At 39.1% G+C, this 23418-nt stretch overlaps 2 protein-coding genes across 2 annotated transcripts in view; one reads left to right on the top strand and one right to left on the bottom strand.

Moving 5' to 3' along the window:
• MRPS27 (mitochondrial ribosomal protein S27) overlaps positions 1–6279 on the bottom strand; it is a 46547-nt gene extending 40268 nt beyond the window's left edge. The window contains exons 1-2 of the mRNA XM_080372243.1: positions 6143–6279; positions 4193–4270 (exon numbers count right to left, since the gene is read on the bottom strand). Of these exons, the coding sequence (XP_080228369.1) occupies positions 4193–4270; positions 6143–6206 (142 nt within the window). The 5' untranslated portion in view covers positions 6207–6279. The remainder of the gene's footprint in view (positions 1–4192; positions 4271–6142) is intronic.
• Positions 6272–22143, top strand: PTCD2 (pentatricopeptide repeat domain 2). The gene is made up of 10 exons (XM_080372244.1): positions 6272–6398; positions 8506–8598; positions 11031–11160; positions 11993–12110; positions 13550–13628; positions 14788–14879; positions 17816–17929; positions 19474–19548; positions 20367–20480; positions 21831–22143. The coding sequence occupies exons 1-10, from the start codon at positions 6293–6295 to the stop codon at positions 22053–22055; spliced, it is 1146 nt and encodes a 381-aa protein (XP_080228370.1). The 5' UTR covers positions 6272–6292; the 3' UTR covers positions 22056–22143.
• The last annotated feature ends 1275 nt before the right edge of the window (positions 22144–23418 follow it).

Below are 23418 nucleotides of genomic sequence, written 5' to 3'. Positions count from 1 at the left end.
TTACCAGCTCCTATGACCAGCTCCAGAATGCTGAGCTGATGCAGGCCACCAAGGCTGTGCTATACCAGATAACCACTAAAACAGCAAATAACCTTTTTTTAATGGTAAAGAAATCTCTGCAGGAATATCCTTACAAGTGTATGTATTTGAATGTATATTCCCTGTCTCTCCAGCACTCACAGAGGTCATGATGGAGCATGTAGGTAAAGACTTTGGGGTACTCCCAGTAGCACTAGAAGTTAGACAGAATGGATGCTTTGGCAAAGTCCACTTGTCAGGAATCAACAACTGGCTAGATCCTTGCCTAAACATACTAGGCTAACTGTCATCTGACATTCTCCATCTGCATTTTGAGACAGCTGGAAAAAAGTATTCATTATGACATCTGCTATGTTTGAGGACATAGTAACATCGACCTGAAACAGACAACTGACTGCATGGGCTGGGAATTCACTTTTCTATCTATTCCAGAACTGGGTTTGTTATGCATTATCCTCTGAAAACTAAGGTGATACCATTTTGGGCTGTACTCAATGCCTGTGCTTGGCACTTTAGGTGCTCATGAAAATGAAACATCCATTTCAGGAAACACTGAGTACTTTAAGTAGAATATAAATCAAATGAATACAACACTATGAGTGGAAGATCCCAAGACTCGTAGCTATTTACACATTTACACACAAGCCTCCTTTGGGAGAGTTCACACATACAATTTTAATGACTGACATTTTATGCTGTCTACAAAGCTGGAACTTTCCATCAGAACTTCAGCATGGAAAGCAACATGAAGCACTTAGCCATCAGCTCCAGTTCAGGAGTCACAACAAAATGAAGGCTGATCAAACCTTAAAGAATAGAAGACAAATCAAATTAATAGGAAATCTAGCTTTGTTTCCAGACAAATTGCCATGTCTGTTGCTGTTTCTAGATAGGAATCATTTGCAGTAATTCCTCCCTATTTTTTTTTCTCTGAAGAGCACCTAAAACCAGACTATATTTCTCATGTTTATGATTTAAAATAATTCAGCTACCTTTTGTAAACCAAATTTTCGCTCTGTAAGTTGCTATTCAATAATCAAGACTAAAGCTTCTTCTTAGTTAAAAACATCCTGATAGAAGTACTAGAATGCAGGAACATGAATGCCCAAGTCTCCTAGCACTGTTGATAGTAAAATCTGAGCACTAACACTGGTTTATAAACCAAGTGTTTTAATGGCCAAAGCAAAATTAGATGTACATTCTAACAGACACATGTTATTAGTGCTTTCATCTAATAGTCATTACCAAAGATGACACTAGTGGGTGTAATCTCTCATACATATTTCTACAAGATGAACTTTTACAAAACTTCCATTTATCTAAAAATATATTTCTGCATATTGCAGAATCTCATGGATTATAACAAATTAACAAAACAAACCGTAAGTCTGAGCTGAGGTCATTTAACTTCTAGACAGCACTTCAAAGTTGTCTCTACAATACTGGTATCTAAGATTTCACATTCACTTTTATTGTCATTTGTTCATAGAAACTCAATGTCTTGCTGCCCGCAGCAGGGTGATTCAGGACAATGACTGGTAAAATATTGACCTGCTAAGTCAGTGGTTATGACATATAATAGCAGTTTGGTGGCCTAAGAAATCCACACAGTTTCAATTTGATTCACAGTGTATCTATCCACAGCGAGCAGCCACATCAAGTGGCACATGTGGTAACCATGTAAGGTCACTACCCTCTTATTCTTAGAAGTGGTCCATCCAGGACAGGGTTGAAATCCAGGCAGCAACAGGAAAGTGGATACAACTGTGACGCGAAGCTTACCTGTCCTGGAAAGCAGCACTAATGCCTTAACTTACAGGCCAACATTCCACTTTCCATATAAAGAAAGCCTTAATTTATTTTAAAGGCTCAATTAAATTATAAAGGAAAGCTGAGGAAAGTACTTCTTTTCTTTTTATGTTTCACATTTCTCAGTATTTCCACATCCCAAGCAGCTTCTGGGAAGAACCACAGCTATATATACCCAAGAAGGATTTGAATGGAAATTATTCCCGTCCGCAAGGGCAGCACTGCCACCTGGTGTTGTGGATGAGCCATTTTGGGTACCGTGAGTTTTTCTAACAAAAAGATACTCCCTATCTCACTTGGATTCTGTCATTCCTGGGATTCTGGCAATTGCTGTTCTTCCATCAAGATGCTTACTGTCACTTAGTTTTACCCTTGCTATTGAATGAGCCAACTGAAACACTGGAGAATCTAAATCCAGGCATGCCTTCCATTTCTTCAGTAAGTGGAGTACAAATTACTGCTACTCAGGTATCTTCCTACCAGCAAGCGGTTTGTAAATTCCAAATTAACACATTTTCAATTCCTACCTATTTGAAAAAATGTGCTTCTGTATGCTAAATACAGTTTCATTCTTTCCCACACTTTTTTCAGTACTGAATTTTGCTAAACTCATTCACAGTTGGAATGCTAAAGTGAGACTACAGAGAGGAGAATAAAGCCTATCTTATACAGACACAGTAAATGAGTTTGAGTCTGGAATGGCACCACATCACTGCAGCACAGAAATAGAACTGACTTTAAATAAAAAATACTTCTTTTCCCTTTAAATGCATTCTCACAACGTAGTTTTGCAGAGTAACAGTTCTGAAACAGTGTTTGAAATAAATAAAAAAGCATCTCCTCAACACAAGGAATTCACTCTAGCTACAACCACCAGTTACTACGCACAAGATAATATGTGCAACCATATAACTGACATACAGGGAGGAAGTCTGCAGGGCTGTCTCTTTGAAAATGCTAATACAGCTGACACCATGTTAACTCTTTTTTTTTCTGTGAACACAAAATGAACATGCAAAGCAGTTCTTTGAAAAGCATAGAACAGACATCTGCTTTGGATCAAGATCATCACCAGAGCAGCAGCAAGAACTGTGCCTGCCAAACCATCACAACAGGTCTTGACAGGCTGGGGAAAACCAAACATGGACTGTACCAGCACTTGTACAAAAATGTTTTCTTCTATGGTGAATTTCTGCTGTCTATGTTTGTTAAAGTAAGAACCTTTTTTCATCTGGAGATGACTGGTTCAAATGCATCCTAGGGCACTAGCCTATGGCTCCAGCCCAAAAAACCACTGCACTGTATGAGGAGTCCTATTGGTAGTAAAGGGTTACAAGGTATTAACAGTCTTTGCAGGACTCAAGCTATAGTAATGAGCACCCACTGGCTGCTTCTGGCCCATCTGCAGTAAAACACATTGACAAACTTAGCTGTGTAGACACAAGCAACAGAAACAAATTAGTGCATAAAAAAACCCATCACTTATGTGATCATTTGGTCTCTCTTCCTGCCTGACAAAAGCCCTTGAATTTCACACAATTCTTTCAGCCTGATAATCCGTGTTACAATTAACAAGCACAGTTCAGGGGCCCAGGAATGCAAAATGTAAGACAAAGACTATGCATTAAGGCATCTCCAAAACACTTGTGGTATAAAACAATGCTTATGTACCTTTAGGACGGAAAAATGTTTTGCTTGATGCTTTCCATTTAACATAAGCCACCAAAAAGATGGTTGTATATAATTTCAAATGTATTCTAGTCGAAGAATTTAACTATGAAATTTGCACAAGAGAACTCAGTACCATATGCAGATACAGTTTAACGTACAACTTCTTGGAAATAAAATATTCAGTTTAATTTTTCCTCAAAAGAAAATATCTACAATTTCAAAAAGAAATGCAGCTTCCCCTCTTGCAAAACTCTTAAGGAAAATGTTCTTCTAAAAAATGTTTTTAAACAGGAATGCCCTGTAATACTTACAGAATAAGTCTTCTTTCACACTGCATTACAATTTAAATAATGTCAATGAAGAGAACCCTTGGAGAGTCTTAACTGTCAGACACAAAACTATGACATTCATAAAAGTTTTGGATTTTCTGAAAGAAAAAAATCAGCTTGTAGAAACCAAACATTAATTAAACTGGCAAATTTAACTTTTTTCTGCATCACAGCTTTGAATATATATGACATTTTTCACATGTTGAGCAGATTTTGACATAGAACCTCGGAAGCATATTGCCACAAGTATCTTTTTATTTTGCAGTATTTACAGATGATAAGCTAGTCTAAAATGAGTTCAGGTTGCAAATAGTCAAAGCAGAGAAAACCAGAACTTTTCTCACCCAGGCTATGCTCCTCTTTTTGTCTCTCTTCCCATTTTGAGCTGTCCACATAGGCTGCAGAAAGAAGAGATCTTCTACCTAATGCAGAAAGAAATCACTACATAAGTCAGGTTGCCTATGTATTTTTAAATAAATTAACATTTAATTAGATCTCACCGTTTCCTGTCATGTTTACTGAAATGATGCATTACACTGTCTTTATGACACAGCTGTCACCAGCAGCTACTTAACAGTTCAGATTCCTTGTATGTGGATGAGCCATTACCTTGTCATTTTTAAAAAAGAGTATCTTTTCCCTAAGTTTTTTTTCAGCATGAAACAAATCTTCCCAAACCTGAATACTGTATTTAAGCAAATAATAAATTTGTAAAGGTAGGAAAACCCCCAAACAATAAAGGAGAGCTTCTTTGTGCACACAGACGTTTTTCATAAATGCTAGCAATTAAGTAAATGTGGGCATAAAAGCGTAAGCAAAAAATATGAATACACACAAACAGGCTTTTTGGTTGTTGTTGTATGGTTATTCTTTGCACCTGTACAGATCCGTCTCACTGGAAATGAAACGTAGATGCTTATCCGGAAATACCCCATTTTTGACCATCTCCTTTTTCTGCATACGCTGTGAACCGCACTCCAGTGTTTTTGAAAGTTTTTTCTAAATACTCTTTGTACCACCTTTGAATTCTGCTCAAGACACTGTTCTATCTTTTGAAACAAAATGGAAGATGTTTCAGCTGGAAGAACAGGCCATGTTGCGCATCACTCTCAGACGATGAAGCCTTGAAGAAGCATGAGGAACATCTGCATAAAATTTGTTGAAAGAGCATACAGAAATACATGCAGAAGGTTGTAGAAATCAATGTTAAGAAATATGAAATATTTTAAAAACAGACATTACTATGCTACTTGGAATTCTTAGCAGCTACCTTAAAGCCTTTATCTGAAAATCTGCGACCACTTAAAGTTTTTCATGGGGGTGGAACAGTTTTTCTCCTTATCATCCTTCTGACATGGCATTAGACACACATGTCCAGCTCTATACATCTTTGCACATATTTGTCAAAAAGAATTTCACAGTCAGAATATGAAAATACATACAATGCTTCACCAAAGAGTTGGAAAATAAGAAAAAGAGATATTTTTGTTTGGTTGTTCAAAGCTATTTTTCACTATGTCGACAAAAGAGGCACCCTAAAGATCTGGGCTGGGGTTTTTTTTGGATAAACTTCTGGAAGCTTGTTGACAGCTAAGGATACCACTAGCAAGCACGAGGCTTTAAAGAACTATTTTCTATAGCACAGACAACTGAGGTCAGTCTGAGCTCTTCACACCGGGTCAGTGCCGAGCGGCTCCAGTGCCAGAGGACAGGGCGGCGGTTCCGAGACACGGGCATTTAGCCACCAGGAAGCAGCGCTGAGGTAAATTTCTGCATGGGGATGCTGAAAATGCACAATGAAGTTACCCATCACCACCACACTTCAAGTAAACATTACGGCGTTCAGTTCCTCCCAAAGGTCGGGTTTTTTGGAAAGGCGGCTTTTGAAAACCATCAGTCTTGTGGCACTTGTGTCACCTGCGTTACCAGGTTTCTGCTGAACGCTTAGTGCCGCGGGTTTGGCGGCCTCCACACAGCTCCGCGTGCCGTCCCATGGCCCAAAAGGGAAGGTACCAAGCTATGAAATCGACACGGTAGAATTTAACTAGGAAAAGTCTCCCGCTCCGAGCCGTCTCCGGTTTTCTATCTCCGTACAAAGGCGAAGGAAAAGTCCCCCCGCAGCACCCCGTCCCTGCTCACGCTCCCCACGGCGCCGGCCACCGAAGCCAGGGCCCCTCGTGGGCGCGTCCCGCCAGGGCTGTCCCCCGCCGCCCCGAGCCGTCCCTCAGCGCGCCCCGCCACCCCCGCCTCGCCGCCGCAGCGAGCCCGGCTGCCGCCCGTCAAGGACCACCGACCTGCCGCAGCGCCTAGGGCCCTCCGGCTCCAGAGCACGCCTCGCCGCAGCACGGGGGCGGCCATGGCGCCGAGAGACGACGCGAGCGGCGGGCCGAGTCAGGCCTGCGAGCGCTCCGCCCTCCGCCGCCTCCGGCGGGCCCGAGCACAAGATGGCGGCGGTGCTTGGCGGCCGCGGCCCGCGCATGGTGCGGGGGGCGGTGTGGCGCTCGGCCGTTCTCCCGCCCGCCGCGGGCTGCTGGGGCTGCGCGTCTGGAGGTACCGCGGGCTGCGCGGCGGGAGCGGGCGGCGCGGTGGGGCCCGGGCCGCCTCCGGCTGGGCGCCCGACCGGAGCACTACAACTCCCGGCAGGCCTGGCAAGCGCCGCCGGCCTTGTGCTTGACGGGAGCTACAGTGCCTGCGGGGGCGCCCCTCTGGGCGCGGGGTGCGGCGGGGGCTGCCGGCGGGTGCGGAGCGGGCCCGTGTGTGCTGCGGGGTGCAGGCCGAGCTGGTGCGGCAGGATTGACCCGCGGGGAGGGCTGGCAGCAGCGGTATGCGGTGTATCCCGTGACTTGCAGCTGGCTGGATACCAGGCGTTAAAAGAACCGCACAGACACCGCTTTGTGAATGCATATTTACTCTTGAGAGGACGACAACGTTATCCAGACCCTGGGCTGCACCTGCTGGTTGTCACCAGCACCGAGCCGGGGCTTCAGGGGCCTTTCGAAGGCGCCGCCTTGCCCAGGGGTGCATGGAAAGGTGCATGGTAGAGGGGTCCCCACTGTAGTCTCGTCTAGGCTCATGGCCTTCTGTGCCAACGCCAGTGAAGTTTGGCTGGGCTACATGCTGTTAGACCACTTGGACACATGAAGGTGCCCCCTGCATGGTGCTCTGCCCAGCACTCTTCACTGACCTTCCTTTCAGAGGGCTGCACCCCATCTGAGGTAAAGCAGGTTGGATGGGCTAAGTTCTCCAGGATGACCTGCACCGCTTGCACACTCCAGCCATCATATCCATCTCCCTTCTTCTTCCTTGGGGGCTCTCTTACTTGGTTTTACACTCATTTGTTTCTGTAACACACTAAGGTATGAATTTAAGGCAGCAATAGATTTCAGCAAATTGAATTCACAATGGATGAAATTCTGCTGCCCCAGGCTCTCTGCTGATGCTGCCAGTGACTGTTGCACGTCCATGCGGCGTGGTGTACCTGTCCAACCCCAGGCACCAGCACAATTCCCACATCAGCTCTGGAGAGGCTTGGGACAGGGATGGTCTTGCGGTCTTAGATCAGCTGAGAATTTTCATGGAAGTAAATGACAGAGTAATCCAGGCCAGTTTTATGCTGGATGGAGTGTATTTGTTTCACCATTGGAACTGTTTCTGTAAGATTTAATGGCTAAAGGTACTATTTAATGGATTTTTTTCTTCAGATTTTATGAAGTGTGTCATTAGCATGCTTCACTTGCATAGAAAGCAAGTGTTTTTGTTTGCACGGCCTGTTACGTTTTGCTAGGGAGGTGCAGAAGGACAATAAATAACCTAACTCAGGTCAGTACTTGCTCTTTTCCTGTCATGATTAGAATCAGTCTTAAGAAGCCAAAAAATTAGAAGATTAGATAGTGACAATGTAAACTATTACTGTGACACTGTTAGAAAAGCACTGGTTGCAAATAAAAATCTGCTGGAGAACTGGGTTTACAACAGTAGAAACTTCACAAATAGCATTTGCGTGACACTTTTGTTAAAGGAGCTTACAACACAGTACAGTTGAGGTCAGCACCCAAAGTTAATTTTTAGATTCTAGATTCAATGACTGTCTCACCTCTGATACCTGTACTGCATCAGAACTTTACTAGGTCTCTTGACTGTTGCTACATTTGAAATAATAAGCTTTGTGGTTTTTTCCTTTTGTCTTCCTGCTGTGTTTGGAGCTTCCAGAATGATGCATTCTGCAATAATGAGGACATCACATGTGAGGAAAGGAAACTGTGCAACTAATGAATGTGGTGAATAAAGAGATGACAAGATAAATCACTATAAAAGCACGAAAGGGGAGAAAGACCTGGAGAAAGACCTTATTCTTGTACAGAATCCTTTTGTACCTGGGCTAGGTGGAGAGGAATGGTGTTTCTATTTTTTTTCTTATGCACATCCAATAAACATATACTTCATCTTTTTAACTCTGGAAAGCTGTGACATAGTGCTTGGGTTCTTTTGTCAACTACATGAACAACTGCAATATTGGCAGTCTTTTTTTTTTTAGTGTGATGCTGCCCGTGGTCCAGCATCACACAGTGATTAACAGCGTAATTCGTAAATGCAAAGTTCAGTTGTATTAAAACAGTGTGACATAAAACTCAACCTTCCTTTTTCTTTCTTATGGTAGGGAAGCGATACCTGCTAACAGCAGATGATATAAAGTTACAAGAATTTCAGCAGATGAAAGTGGCAATTAGAAATGAAGTTCACGGCAATAAAGGTATTAGTACTTACTTCATAATCAGCACTCTCAATTTTAGCAAGAGTCCTTGGAAGCAAGACAGAGTCATTATAACATGACACCAATTGACCCCATTTAAAGCAAGAGCTTTTGCCCTATTCTTGCAAATTTTTTGTTGTTAAAATTGGAAGATCTAAGACTTTGTGGAATGAAACAATATTGGTTATGCTGTGTTGGAAAAAAACTTTCAAGTACGCAGGGTGTTTACATAAGACCTGAAATCTTTGTGTCCTTGCTTTTCCAATTTTGTCAGATAGTCTAATAGAAAATACTGTTTCAGTCTATAAATGTTGCTTCAAATACATCATCAGCAGAGAAAGATAATACAAAGCTTAGTAGCTACATAACTATCCAGGGAAGTCCTATGCCAGTAACTCTCTTAATCTGCTCTGTAAAATTACTTAGTTTATTTTTTTGGATTTTTTTCCTTTTACCTAACCTAAATTTTCAGTTGTACATTCAATTCCAGATGACATATGCTTATTCAGAATATGAAAAACAAAAAAAATCAGGTTTTCCAAACTAATGAATGAGCAAGATCCATGGATTTTTTTTTCTTATGGAGGCTTTGTCATGCTGTTTTAAATATATACATATTCTTTTATTTAAGGAAAATAATATATAAATATAAACATAAATCTGCCCTTAATATGTAATAAGAAAGGTTAGGTAAAACTCCATTTCCTGCACCTGTTTAATTATGTGCAGCCATTCTAGTGATACAAATTGGCAATCATTCCAAAGGCTGTAGTTAATTTTAATTTTTTGTGTGTTGCAAGGGAGAGACAAATAATCAAATTTAGTTTCATATAAACCAGTCTTCTGAAACAGAGAGGGAGATAAAGTCAACGTGACAGTTCTTTGATATTAAGTAAAAGTAGAATTTAATTTGGGCAGTGGTAAAGTGATAAAATTATTACATTTTGCTGTGATGATGTGGTACTTATATTGGGGCTTATTCATCCTGTACTTGAGATGCATTGAATTTATTGCTATGAGTCAATCACTCTTGCTAAAACGGGTGTGTAAAAGCCAAATAACTTGGCTTTACAGATCACAGGTTTTGTTTTGTACAAATGGTAGCCTCTGAGAACTGATGAAAATGTGCTAAGCACCTATTTGTGTGTATGTGTGCATGGTTTCTGTACTCAGTGTTTAGTCTAATAATTGAAAAATGAGAGTAAGTAATTAGGGTTAATAATAAACTTGGTTTAGAAATTGAAAAAGCAATAATAACTTACACAGAATATATAATAGCTATTATTTAGTATAGTTACAATGCAACTATTAACTGTAATAGTTATAACTACAGCAGTGAAACAGTTACCTACAGTTGAAAGATGAAAATAAGTAATTAGGGCTAGTAATAAACATCGTTTAGAAGTGGAAAAAGCAGTAACTTACCCAGAATATGTAATGGCTACTATTTGTTATAGTTATAATGCAACTATTAACTGTAACAGTTATACTGTTAACTACAGCAGTTAGTTACCTACAGTAATACAAATACAGTTCAGATCCTAGATGTTTTTTAAATTTCTGCACACCTTTGAACACATCCCAACTATTACATAGGTATACTTATGTATGTCCATGCTTCTGACTTCACAGGAGTCAGCACTGCATCTCAAGTCTTAAGTAAGGACCTGTATTTGCATGTAGCAACAGATACGCATCCAGTAGCTGAATATATTGTTCGCTGGGGTGCTTACGTGGCACCTGTTGTGTAGGTTACTAGCTTGCAAACAGTGGTGACTCAGCAACTGCTACAAAAAAGTTCACTTCCCAGGCCAAGACATGATAGACGTGATTTTAATCTTGTGTATGTCTGAATCAGAGGCTTGAGATCGCCAAATGAAGGACTTATCTTTGTGCTTGTTTTGTCTTAGGAAAATCTGCTGGAGAGAGAAACCTCTTTTTTGCATGGGAAGGGAAGCAACTCTTAAGTTTATGGCTACGTGTAGAAATAAAAGGTTATGTAGGAGACTCTTTGTGTTTGCATCAGTTGTGATCTTAAATCTTCTGTAAGACTAGTGTTGAGTAGAAGTTCTTACGGTAATTTGAATGCTGAGTGAGTTCTGCTTGCTTGCTTGCTTTTTACAGTAAGAACCTAAGGCAGAAAATGTCACTTAACAAAACTTCCTTCCTCTTTAAAATTTTTTAATTACCTGATGTGTTCCATAACATACACAATTAAATAAGTCACAGTAAGCAACTGCTTGGTTTTCCAAGTCTGAGATGACTTCATGGGGACACCTAGGCATGCTTGTCTGTGAGAAGCTTTATGCACTTTTCTTGGTGAGAAAACCAAGCTTTCTGCTTCATTGAATCTCCATGTTTCAGGTACCAGGTATGCAACACGGGTAATGGAATTGTCTATAGACTGCTGCTATAATGTTTTTTATTTTCAGATCCATATTTTAAAAGTATTAAAGAAAAACTAAAGCAAAATGGAATGATTCTCAAAAATGAATTAAAAAATTTACTGCATTTATGTCAGACTTCATCTGATGTGGAACTAGCCAGAAAAGTTATTTACAGGTATTTTTAACAATCCAGGTAAAACTCTTTTCTGTCTTTATTTTTTTGCTTTTGGTAGATTATCAGGTGATGTCTGCAGTTGAGAGCTTGCCCTAATTCAGTTGCTATATACATAGTTAATCCCTTAAATTATGGCTGTATTTTCATTTACTTGGGATCTTCCATACCTTCAAAGACTCAGATCAAAGGAGAGTCAAGCTGCAGGAGCAAAGTGGTGTCCTATTGTATGCAGATGAATGGGGAGCCACATAGAAATGTCATCTCGCAGCTGAGAGAGTAGTGTCTTCAGTGGCATTTTCCAGCTGAGACACGCCTGGTTATAAACTGGTCTGGACCCAGCAGTGGCAGGTCAGGAGGTTTTTGTGAATGAAAGCCTTCCTAGCAATTACAGTGTAGGAGCTACAGAGAAAGAAATGAAATTTTTATCCATATTTTTATCTTTTTATTTATTTTTTAGTGTAGGAGAGAAAAAGCGAGGTATTTTAGCAGGTACTGCTGCTAATATAGACTGTTGCAACTTCTTGTGCTATTACTGTGTGTACAGAAGGTAAAGTAGCTGGGAATTTTCATGGCAGAGATCCCATTCTATTACTAATCCAATGCAGGTTACTTCATTGGAAATAGACGATATTGCATATTGCTAGTTAATTTATTCTTTTAATCAAAACAATATTTTTTCAATAAAATTAACCTTTTGTTATCTAAATGTCATTGGCTGGTGGAGATGGAGAACTGTCATTGCCCATACAGATCTTTCTGTCTGTTTAAAGCTTTTTTCTCTTGACAGATTTCATGCCCTTGTGTGATTAACTTTTTCTAATCTTTCCAATAGGTACCACGAACAGAATGGAATCACAGCCTTACATAATTTTAAATTTGGGCCCCTCTTTATGAGGCTATGTTATGAGCTGGACCTTGAAAGGCCTGCAGTAGAACTTATTAAAGATCAGGTAATTCCCCAATGTATTTTGAAGATACTATTGTCATTATTATTAGTCCAGTATGACTAATTGGTATGCTACACATGAGCCTTGTATGAGCTTGCAGACTAGAAATACGCATGTTGCAGTAGTAAGGATGTCTATGACATTAATGTTAGTATACAGATTGCATGGTTTGTGTTTTAAAAATAGCAAAAAGTAATTAAAATTAAATGCTAGTTTGACTGATAACTTTATTATTGTATTTATGTATATTTGCATAATTTGAATAAAAAGTACTGATTAAAAAATAAGTCCTTGAATGAACACAGGTGATGCATGTTTTCCTGCATCCTGTGTTGCATTAGATCATTCTTGGAAATGAATACTTCTGAGATTTTATGTAGTAGTCCTCAGAAATCCCTTGGGTTATTTGCACCAACAGATTTAGCACGTTACTCTGTACTGAAACTCCCTCTGAACCCTGTATAATATTCATCAGCTCAGGAACTTGGCCATTTTAGTGCTGAAGAAACTTAAGGACTGGTTTTTGAACATCTGTAAAATGTTGTGTGTGCTATTATGACAAGACACTAATCGTGCTTAGTGTATAATAAAAAAATTCTGTGCAAAAAGTTATGTCTTCGAAAATCTCTGTCAGACAGTGCAAAGTCATCTCTATGATGTTAATTCTTTAAGGCACAAGATATGCTTAGCCAGAAATGGGAGTACTTGGGCTACTATTCTTAAATTAGGCACGTGTAAGAGTATGTGTGGTTTTTGTTTTGGTTTGGATTTTGTTGGGGGTTTTTTTGATTGATGTTTATGTCATTAAGACAGGTCCTGCAGTACTTGCAGGACTTAGTAACTGATGAATAGTAAGTACAGTACCGCTTCTTCAGACTCCACTGTAGAAATCTACACTTAATGCCTCTGGCATTTTATTTGGCTGTTTCCAACACACAGTGTGATTGGAATGGAATGTAAAATATACTTGCACTTTCTTCTCCTACTCTGTTTGTCATCACTCCATTCCTTGTGTTGATCTGTTCATCATTTGATACTGTGATTAGCAAAAAAATGCTTTCAGTTTCATGATGGTGGTATTTTACCCCAAAGATACTGTTCATCAGCTGCAAGCTGTATTTCTGCTGAGCTTTTGGAGTTGCCATTAGTTGACTTCTGCTTTCTTTAACGTAGAGGTCACAATCTGTCATTAAAAAAAAATCATAGTGGGAATCTCTGGGAAATTTCTGTTTCATTTTAGTAAGCTTTTGACCATATTGAGTCACTGGTATTTGAGAAGTCACTTGACAGAGTGACAGTCAGGGAACCCATGGAATTAAATGTTGAACTTGTGAAGATGGGGCTTATTCCAGCAGGAAGACCTGCTAGACGCTGTGCATGGGAAAAATGCTCACTGTCCTAGCTTTCTTTACACTTCCTCTGTTTGTATGTTTCTTCTCCAGAATTTGCGTGGTTTTTTCTCAGAAAGTACATCATTCCATATTTTGATGACTATGTTGTTTAAAAAGGGCGATTTTGAAAGTAAGTATTGTGTTTGCTAAGGCAAATGCATTTTGAGAAGGATGCTTCTCACTGTAAGTCTGTGTGTATATAAATATATATATTTTTCATGAACATTGCTGATGGGTTTATGGGTTTAGAAGGCCAAACATCATGTAAATCAGTGTAGATGTAAATGAGCTGTACTGTAGTGTGTAATAAAAACAGAGGGCTGTATTTGTTTTATACTTCCAATGCTATTCTTACCATTCTTAGTTGCACAGAGTTGTGATTGTCCAGGGAGGCTTGTTTCCTAAACCGTCTTCTCTGAAGGCTTAACTTCTCTTTGGTTTGTAATTTCCTATAGCTTTTTATTTTCTTTATTCAAAGTTTGGTTTACGTGGACTTTAGAACAGTAAGTTCTTCAACAGGTTTCTTGGCAGTTCTGCATTTGTGTCAAAGCAGGGAAGCATACCCCTTTTCATTTGATAACAAAACCAGATGTTCTTGATCTGTCTTACTAGTGTGCCCACACAGAGTAGCTACTGCAATATTTAGGTCAAATGCTTCACATCAGTTTGGCCCTTTGTGAGGGTAAGGGTGAATTATATAACCTGACTCAAAAGACTTTTCATGAGAGAATCTTAAATTGAGTATGGAGTAAGCTTTTCAAGCAAATCCCTTAATTTGAATTTTGTTGAACACGCAGCTCTTTGTCTCTTGACGTGTGGCAAATTTAAGTCCAATAGTTGTCCTAAAAGTTGAGACTGATCTACTGTAAAAATAATTAGATCAGAGCCTAAAGGCAGTGTTGTGGTACGGTGTGTGTACTGAGGAGCTGTTAGTTTACCTAAAATGGTGGAAGCTTTGATCAAGCTTGCTTCCTGAGCAGCTAGGAAGAATGGCAGTGGCTTTGTCAAGTATCTGATTTTTAGATTTGTATGAAAATTATAGAACAAGCCAGACGCAAATGTAGATAGAAAATCTCCAGGCTGGGAAGAAATATTTATGTCCAACTGACCCTAAATTAAACTTCTAAAAATGTATTAACTTCCTAAACAATAAACAGATTTCAGTTTACATTCTTACTTTAAAATAGAATTACTGAGCTCATACTATGTTGAAATTTTTTTTTTTTTTCAGTTACTAAATGTACAGCCTTAAATTTGTGAAGAGAGTAACACTAATATATTTTTGATAGGTGCCTTGGAAATTCTGGTAGAAATGAAAAAACAAGGTATACCATTCAACAAAGAAACCTACCTACTTGCATTTGCAATATGCTACAAGCTGGTAAGTATTTTCATATTACATTATGAAAAACTACTTGAAATGCCTTCTCTGTGTCTTCCTTCTTTTTGGATTTTAAAATTTATGTATGTTCCCAGTCATGATTTCTTACCTACTGCAAACATTTTAGACATACTTGCTTCATTTTGCATGATACAGTGCACATAATATAGCCTCCCATACAAACTAATGTTGCAAAGCAAATCTCAAAAAAATTACATGGACATAAGCACGAAGGGACAATTTGATACAGCCTTTGATTAGCTGATAGTGTTCTTTCTCTGGGATCTTTGCATCTCTTCAGACTATACTCTGTGCTTCAGCCTCAATATTGGTTTTATAGCCTGACTTCCTTAAGAGGCAAGGCATATATATATATTCTGTTTGTCAAACATCTCCCATCCATTTCTCCCCTCGCCCTCCAAATAACCTTGAGCCCTTTCTGTTATTGCACTAAAATTTGACAAGGATTAGAATTCTTAGAAGTAGGCTGTTCCTACATGCCTAATGAAAATGGGCAGCTGAGTAGATAAAAGAAACCTAAACTAATGCTTTCAGTGAGAAACAGGCAGCCCCTCAAGTTTAACTGTGTTTTTAGCTTAGTGAAAAAAGAGTATAGACACAGTAAGAAACTAGGCTACATGTGTTCTACGAGTGTTTCCTTGGAAGTGAGACCTACAAACTTTTTTATTTTGATCTTCCTCTCCAGATGTGAATCAATTCTGTGATTTGAAATACTAACATAGGCCCTTCCAAACCTTAGAAGGAAACTCTTCTTCAATTTCCCTGTTTTTAGAAAGCCAGACACTGCCTGAGAAAAAATACACCTCTGAACTTCCTCAGACTTCTCAGTTGACCATACAATGAAATCGAGTACATACATGATAAGAATGAGTTGGCCTAAAATGGTAACTCAGCAGTAGTTGGTGTGGTGCTTCTGAAATTCTCAGTTCTAATGAGTCAGGGCTGCCTTTAGGTCAGGGGAAATAGAAACAGCCGTGTGGCTTTGGTGTTTGAAAGTGGGGTAGTAGACAGAGCTGAGAGCAAGCTGTGGAAATTGTCTGCCAGTAAAAACAGCTAGAGATTGATGGTTACGGTCTCTCAGCTTATTTCCATGGCCTACTGTCAGAAGTCTTCGATCTATGGCATGTGCAATGGGAAGAGGTCCTTGAGACTTCTGTTTTCTACTGCTTCTCACCCTACCCGTGTTTTCAATAGAGAATATGGCCCATCATTACATTTTTAGCAAATCGATAAAAATAGAGGCGGAATGATTCTAAACTGTCACCCTGTTGTTTTAACAGCCACAATAAATTTGTGGGGTTTTTTTTCTTATTAAAATGAAATACTGTCCATCAGGGAATAAGCTGTAGTAACTCTTTAAGCACTGGAGAAGATTAGGTGGAGCTCTTTCAAAAGCTTACTTTGTTGATTCAGTTGTTAGTGGTAGAAGGAGAAACCATGAAGCTCAAAGGTGTATTTACTCATGATGCAACACAAGAAACTTCAGGAAAAAAAAAACCTTGAATGGAAATATCTTCAAGGTGCACTACCTAAATACTGGAAATAATGGTGCTGGTATCATTAAGAGCAGTGCTGGATTTTTACTAGGTTAATTCTTGGTTGCTTTTGAATAGCTGTGCTGGAGACCGGTGCAGAAGAATGTACACAAGGCTTAAAGCTTATATTATTTTTAGTGCAGAAACAAAGGAATTAAATGTTTCATCTTTGTACAGAAGTGTTTTAGAGGTCAGCTCTAAAATTCTTCTGGAATGTTTTAAATCTTTGTAAGGCACTGCTGTCCTCTAAGGTAACAAATGGTCCTTCTTTTAGTGCAGGAAAAGGATATAGGCCTTTTGTTGACAACAAAATATTTATGTAATAATCAATCTTCTGGTGGTCAGAATGTTTCTGAATTGTCAAAGAACATGTTTTAAGTCACAGGTTTTTTGTGTGGTTTAAAAGGTATTTTTACAAGCTGTGCAGACCATGCAGCAGTGGCATGGAAAAGCATTCCTTGAACACCCAAAGGATGACCCTGTCCCTTAAATCATGGCAAGTATTTTGCAGGAATGACACTTTGAACAGTAGGAACTGAAATCAACACCAATTAGCAGGAAGGAATATGGAGACTCTTATCCATATTGGTGGTACCAGTTGTTACAAAACCTTCTTGCTGCCAGCTTTTAAGTTTGACACGTATTTTTGTTTGGGGTCCAGTCAGCTCAAATCATAATTTCCAGTGTGAGGAGCATTGCTTTTGAGAGTTGGTGATATGTGAGAAAACACGCAGGTCATTGGCTTTTATGATAGACTTCTATTGAAAATAGTGCCAGCAATAATGGAAGCTGTGTGCATTTCTGGCAAATGTCTAAGCTATCATATTAGAATATATAATTTGGAAATGTCTTGCAAGATTTAATCTGCAAGAGAGGCTAAAAATTGCTGAACATTCAAATTTGCATATACACAGATTTCTGTAGTGTAATGGTGCTGAGTAATTCAGTGTTTCGAAACCATTGATTTTTATTAACTATCAAATGTAGCTTTTAGAATAAAGTAAGGACAAAAAGTCAGCTTTCTTCCTGATTTGGGAGTCATTGCAAAGTGCAAAGGCAAGTGTCTTCTGGTTTTAGCATGCTGCTAGGGTTGTTTTATCTCTTGTAGAAGCCAAAACAGTTAGGGTAAGGTGTCGTTGCTAAAATAATGTAAGTTATTTTTACTCCCTTTTGAACTCTCTGGCTTTGAATATCTTATTTTGATGTGTTTTTCAAGAAGTACTACACAGAATCTGCTTGGTTGGGTTCAGGTATGGATTACTTTGGTTATCTTAGGGTATGTTGACTTCTTAATGCCTTCTTAATGTGATTGCAATTGCCTACAGTCCTTTCAGGTAACAAGAATAACAAGTGCAACTTAGATTTGAAATTTCTGTGCAGGACAACCTGGATTCTTGCAAAATCTGTGAGAAACTGCTTGAAGAAGCACAGCTAAAAGGTGAAACATTACCACCACGAGTGTTCTGCTTTGCTGTGGCAACTGCTCTGAAGCGGGTACGGTACCTTTTGTTTGGTTTGTGCCTGCATCTCTTAGAGTTTTATTGTAGTAAGGTACTCCATGAAAGGAAGCTAACACAGAGGAAGCATAACTGATCTATGTAATAACTTCAAGTACTAGAACTTGTAGACCCTCAAAAGAGTAGGATTATAGACAAATCCTACATGTGGAAGTGAATGTGGAAGTTCTTAAATCTAAACATATGTCTTGAGTCTAATGCACAGGCATTTTGTGCTAGTGACAATGCCATGTAGAATATTTTTAGAAAGTAAGAGTTGGGCCAGCAGGTTAGATGTAACCATGGGCCAAGTCCTGCAGATACTGCTTTTTAGTGATGCTTTCCTTCAAAAATAATTAAAATGACAGTTTAAAGTATTTGCACAATCATCTCATTAAAATGTTTATCTTGGGAGGCAAACTCAAAGGCTATGATGGGTATTGCCCTACTGCCTGGGAGATGGCCTGTCATTCTCCACATGTTTCTTCAGGGGAAGGTGTTCATATACCTCATGTACCTAAGCACTGATATGAAGAGGCTCTGAGGCAGTACAGGGTGAAAGACTGAGCAGGCGAATAAGTTGGGAAGTTCTAAAGTCTAGTATTTCCTCTGTTGTTAATCTGTGTGTATACAGCTTGAGGAAATTCTGAACCTTCTCTGTTTCATGTCTGAAGAGAGGTCAGAGGCACTGTAAGAGCTAACATTTTGATGTTGTTCAAGTATTTGAATGAATGAAGTAGAATTGCTAAAATTTTCTTATGCGTTCTGGTTTTTTTTGCACTGTCTCTTTGAACAGAGGCACTGAACAATAGCATCGTTGAAATTAATTTATTCGTGTGCATGATGGCATGACAGGGCTTCTCATTGGCGTTGAGGTTAAAAAACAAAATCTCTGTGTCTGAAACAACTTGAAATATCCTTGATGCTGTTGTTTTATGCAAAAATCAGTTAAAATTCTTGTTTTGCAAACAGAATAATGCCCCACATTACACTTTACTGTTCGTTAAGCTGCATGTTCTTTGACAGTACATCTTGCGGTGAGATGTTTCTTGATCCCAAGTAACAGTGCTTGGTCTAGTAAATGTCACTGTAACATTTACTGTGTATACAAATCAGTTGATGGCATAGATACAGTACTGTGAATGTGTATGCCCAAAATGTTAAAAGTGCTGGGCAGACAAATACCCACATTAGCATATGCTGCACTTCATTCAAGTACTCTGATACGTGCCAAACCGAGCATGCGTGTACATCTTTTCTCTTGTTCGGTGTTGGTTACATGCTTCCTTTCCCTGCTGATCTGAGGCAGGGAGCACTGCCTGATGTGCTAAGGAGCTGGATGATATGGGAACTCCAGTGTGGGCTATTCCTTTGACAGGCTGGATGCTGTTTGGAGTTTATGGGTCTTGTTGAAGGGGTTCTAGATGCTAGTTTATGATTCCTTGAAAAATCGTGAATGACTATTGTTTTTCTTGAACTTGTATTGTGGAAGCGTGTCACATGTGTAACCATATTTTTTTATTATTTATAATTCCTTTCTAGAATGATGTAGTGCAGGCCAAATTGTATTGTTCCCAGATAATGAAAACAGAGAGCAAACTATACAGTAATCTTAAAGTAAGTATGCTTACTTTGTAGTAGAATCTTGCAAAGAAGTATGCTATGCTGGACAAAAAACTCCCATGTGCAAAGTAAGAGAAGGCCAGCTTCTAAGTAGCACAGGCATGTATCAGTACTGTTCCCGAGCTTGTTTTTTGAGCCAACTCACAATTTCTGTCAGTTGCATGAGTTACATTCTGAATTGTTAACATGCTCCCCCCATTATTTAAGATCACTTCTTACCATAGATGGGAATGGACAGTAGACCAGTCCTACCTCTTTGAGTATAGGCCTATGAACATTTTTTGATTATGTCATTGTAGCTTTTTGCTTTCTCACTGTAAGAGATTTCAAAAAACACAGCTCCAAGTAAATGCCTTGCTTAGGTGTGCCCTGCCCACTTCAGACCTCCTTCAGCCCTACGAACCTTAACCACATATGTACATACAACAATTTTTTTCTTTAATTGCATGGCCTACAACCTGAGAAAAAGTGAAACCTGCAGAAAACACTGCATGTGCCCTGTAAGTGACTTCTCTAAGCTATAGGAAAACCCACTTTATTTAAGAACAGCTAATGCAGCTCCATCAGAGGAGCTCTGCCTCCAGGCTTACCCTTCCTTTGCAGGTCCCATCTGTGACAAAACCCCAAACCTCTGTGGAAACTGATCATTCCTTCTCCTTTATTTGTGATTAGTGGATTTTCATCAGCACAGCATCTAGAAATGTATTTTGTCCTGCTTTGCTTCACGTCTTCCTCAAACACTTCTTTTTTTAAAAAAAATGCATTCTGTTGAGAAGTGCTATTTGTGTGGTATGGTTTGTTTTATTTTTAAGGTTCTTGTCCAGCTCAGATCTGGTTTGCTAGAAGAAGTAATAAAGACATTAGAAGCAGCAGTGGAAGAAGATACTCCTCCCTTTGTGAAAAAGATCAAGTTTTCTGAGCAGGTGGTAAGTATACCATAATAAGAGGAGGTCCACAGTGCTCGGCTGAGCCGTGATGATGGTGGTTCAGCTACAGAACTTCAGGTGCCTGAGTTCACCCTACTAAAGTTGTTTGGGTTCTGATGCATTCAGATGCCAAAGCAGCTGGCTGGCTTTCTGCACTGTTGGACAAAGCACTTAGCTGTCCACTTTCTTTTTTTTATTGTGGATATTGCTTTTATAAGCTCAAATTTCATCTGAATGTAGATGAAGCGTTCCCTAGTGGCATTAAATAATCCCTTGCCTTCTATGCTATTGTCATTTGATGTAAAGATGAGATTAAAATTCTGATCACAGCAGTATTGTGAGGTTGCTAATATTTGCAAAAACCTGTTATGCTATAGAGGGAAGTGTGATATGGGAAATCATAGCTTTTCTATTTTACTATATTTTACTGTAAAAAAATAGTTTTGACAGTATTGATCACCAAGAAGGCTTCCTTCAGAGCACATACGTGCTATATGTAGTTTCAGCTTGGCAGCATTGCTGTGGCTTTTCCTGAAACTTACTGGTATATTAGTCTTGAACTTGTCTACAGAACATGATATTTTAAGACTGTGTTAATAATTAAATACTTAGCCTTTCACTGCTGCCTATTAAACAAAATGAATAACTGATATGTAAAATAACAAACACCATAGAAGGAGGGTGTATCTTTCAAAATGTAGCCCATGTATATTAACTGCTATGTTGAAAAGAAAAAATTTTAATCAGCATTTAATTTTGTAAATTTATTGCGAGAAATGTTGCTTGTGTCAGTGTTGTGTTTTGATTTTTTTTGGCAAATTTGTGACCGTTCCTAAGAAGACTAAGCATTAGCGCTAACCCGTTCATTCCACAAAATGTTATTGATCAATAAAGTTTTTAAGGAATTTACTTATACTTGAGCTTGTGCTCTTGTGTATGGCATACAGAACTTCTCAGTGTTACATAGTCTGACTTCTTGTACATACAGTGTGGTACATAATAATAATTAGAATTGTGCTGATCTGGAAAGTAGATTCCAGGAAGCAATTAAGTTTCCTGGATTTAAATAGAAAATAATTGTCTTAGTCTGTACTAGCACTGAAAATAGGACTATGCAACTTTGAGGAAGTTTTAAATCTAATAAACTCTAATAGGTATCAAGTGTATTTCCACCATTGTCTGGTGATATATAATGTGTGCTGCATCAAATCCTCTTCTTATGAGTCATTGCATTAACCACGTATCTTAGTGTACTTTTTTTTGTTGTTTGAATGATTGCTGGTCTTCAGTATGGTGGTCGAATGAAATTTTCCTTTGCTAACTGTAACAGTGTCATTTTCTCCTCCTTAGCTGGCTATGGTTAGAGAAAAGATGGAAGAAACCCCTGACCTTTCTGCCAAATTAGGAGATACTTACGTGAAACTACAAGCTTCAGGACAGATAACCATGTGCACGCTGGAGGACATGCTTTTCCAGATTCCAAGTTCAAAGAAGACCCTTGCAAAATTTTTAAATCAGAAGCAACAGGGCTATCAGGCTGTTAAACCACTTCGGTCAAATCTATTGTTAGAATAGTGCAATATTTGATGGCAAACTGAACTGCTGTTAGCATCTCTTAGAAGCCAGGTTCAAATAAAATGTCTTCTCACCTCCTCCACAATAAGCAATTGTTGAAGTTGTTTGTGTGAAACCACATTTTAAATCAGATCATGTAGCTTCCATGTTTCAATTTTGACGCTAATAAAAAAAACATGACGGTGGGCGTTTGTGTGTTGTTCAGAAATGGAGTGATAGAACGATTTGAAGTTTTTCCTCAGGCACATAAAGCAGGATTTTCCTATGCTAAATGTCCTGATGGAAGTGAGCAAAATAGTATGCATATCTGACCTGACATCTGTGGTTCATGAAAAGAAAATTCAGTCTTCATCAGATGTAATGTTGTGACTGAAAGGATAGATGCAGCACTGAGCCCAGATAAAAAGAGTATGGAAGTGCTTTAGCTGTCGATTTAAATTCTGTACATCTCAAGAGAACTAGAGAGCAAGCATCTTTTAATCCCTTTACTATCTTTTCCTTTAGAAGCAATATATTAGTATGTTTTTTCATGTCAAATGGGATCATGGACATGCTATGGGAGGTAGCATGGTAACCAGCTGATCTACGCACTTGAAGGAGATTCCTGAACAACAGTCGGAGTCTTAGAGTGGCCCTACATATTGCTTCCTTGAAATTTTCTGATATTAGGCCTCCCAGGACAAGCAGATCTTGACATAATGCAACCAATTCCTAACAAGTTTCTTAGAGCAAGTACGATCACTTTTTTGGAGTAGAATTACGTATCAGCTGCATAATTCACTCACATGTAGAGCAAGTGATCATGAAAACAGTACAAAGAAGCTTCACATTGACCAGGCTTTAATGACTCCAGGCCAAATGCGCTTGGTTCTGGTAATAATGGGTATAATGTAACTATGGGTCCTGTATACCCAAAAAATCCTTCTCATTCACCATCCAGAATAAAAGGAACTGGAAGCAGCTATACCTTGGCTGGCACTCAGGTACTTTTGGTTTATTTCTGCATACGAAATATGACCTTGTTGACACAGAACTTGGCAGTCTTGTGAGCGAGTACAAGACAAGGTGGAGGCCAGCTTGGTACTCTCCAGGTTAGGCCACCTTATCTTTCCTTTGGCTTCTGTTCTTTTTATTTTTTTATATTGTCTCCACACCCCCACACCCCAGCACATGAAGTGACTGTCGGAACTCAAAGGATTCTTTCTGGAATTAATCTGTGCATGCAATGTGAAACTTTGTTGAAGCCACTGGGTCACTGTGAAGAAACAAGAATCCATTCATGCAGATACACATCTTTAGTCTTCAAAGCAAATGTGGCTAGAGCAGGTCAGAGGTTTCCTTCTGAGGCTGTTAACGCTGTAAT

This window comes from Falco punctatus (assembly GCF_963210335.1).
Source record: "Falco punctatus genome assembly, chromosome: Z".
NCBI lineage: Eukaryota > Metazoa > Chordata > Aves > Falconiformes > Falconidae > Falco > Falco punctatus.
The sequence above is the reverse complement of the archived record's forward strand: the minus strand, read 5'-3'. Positions and strand labels throughout refer to the sequence as shown.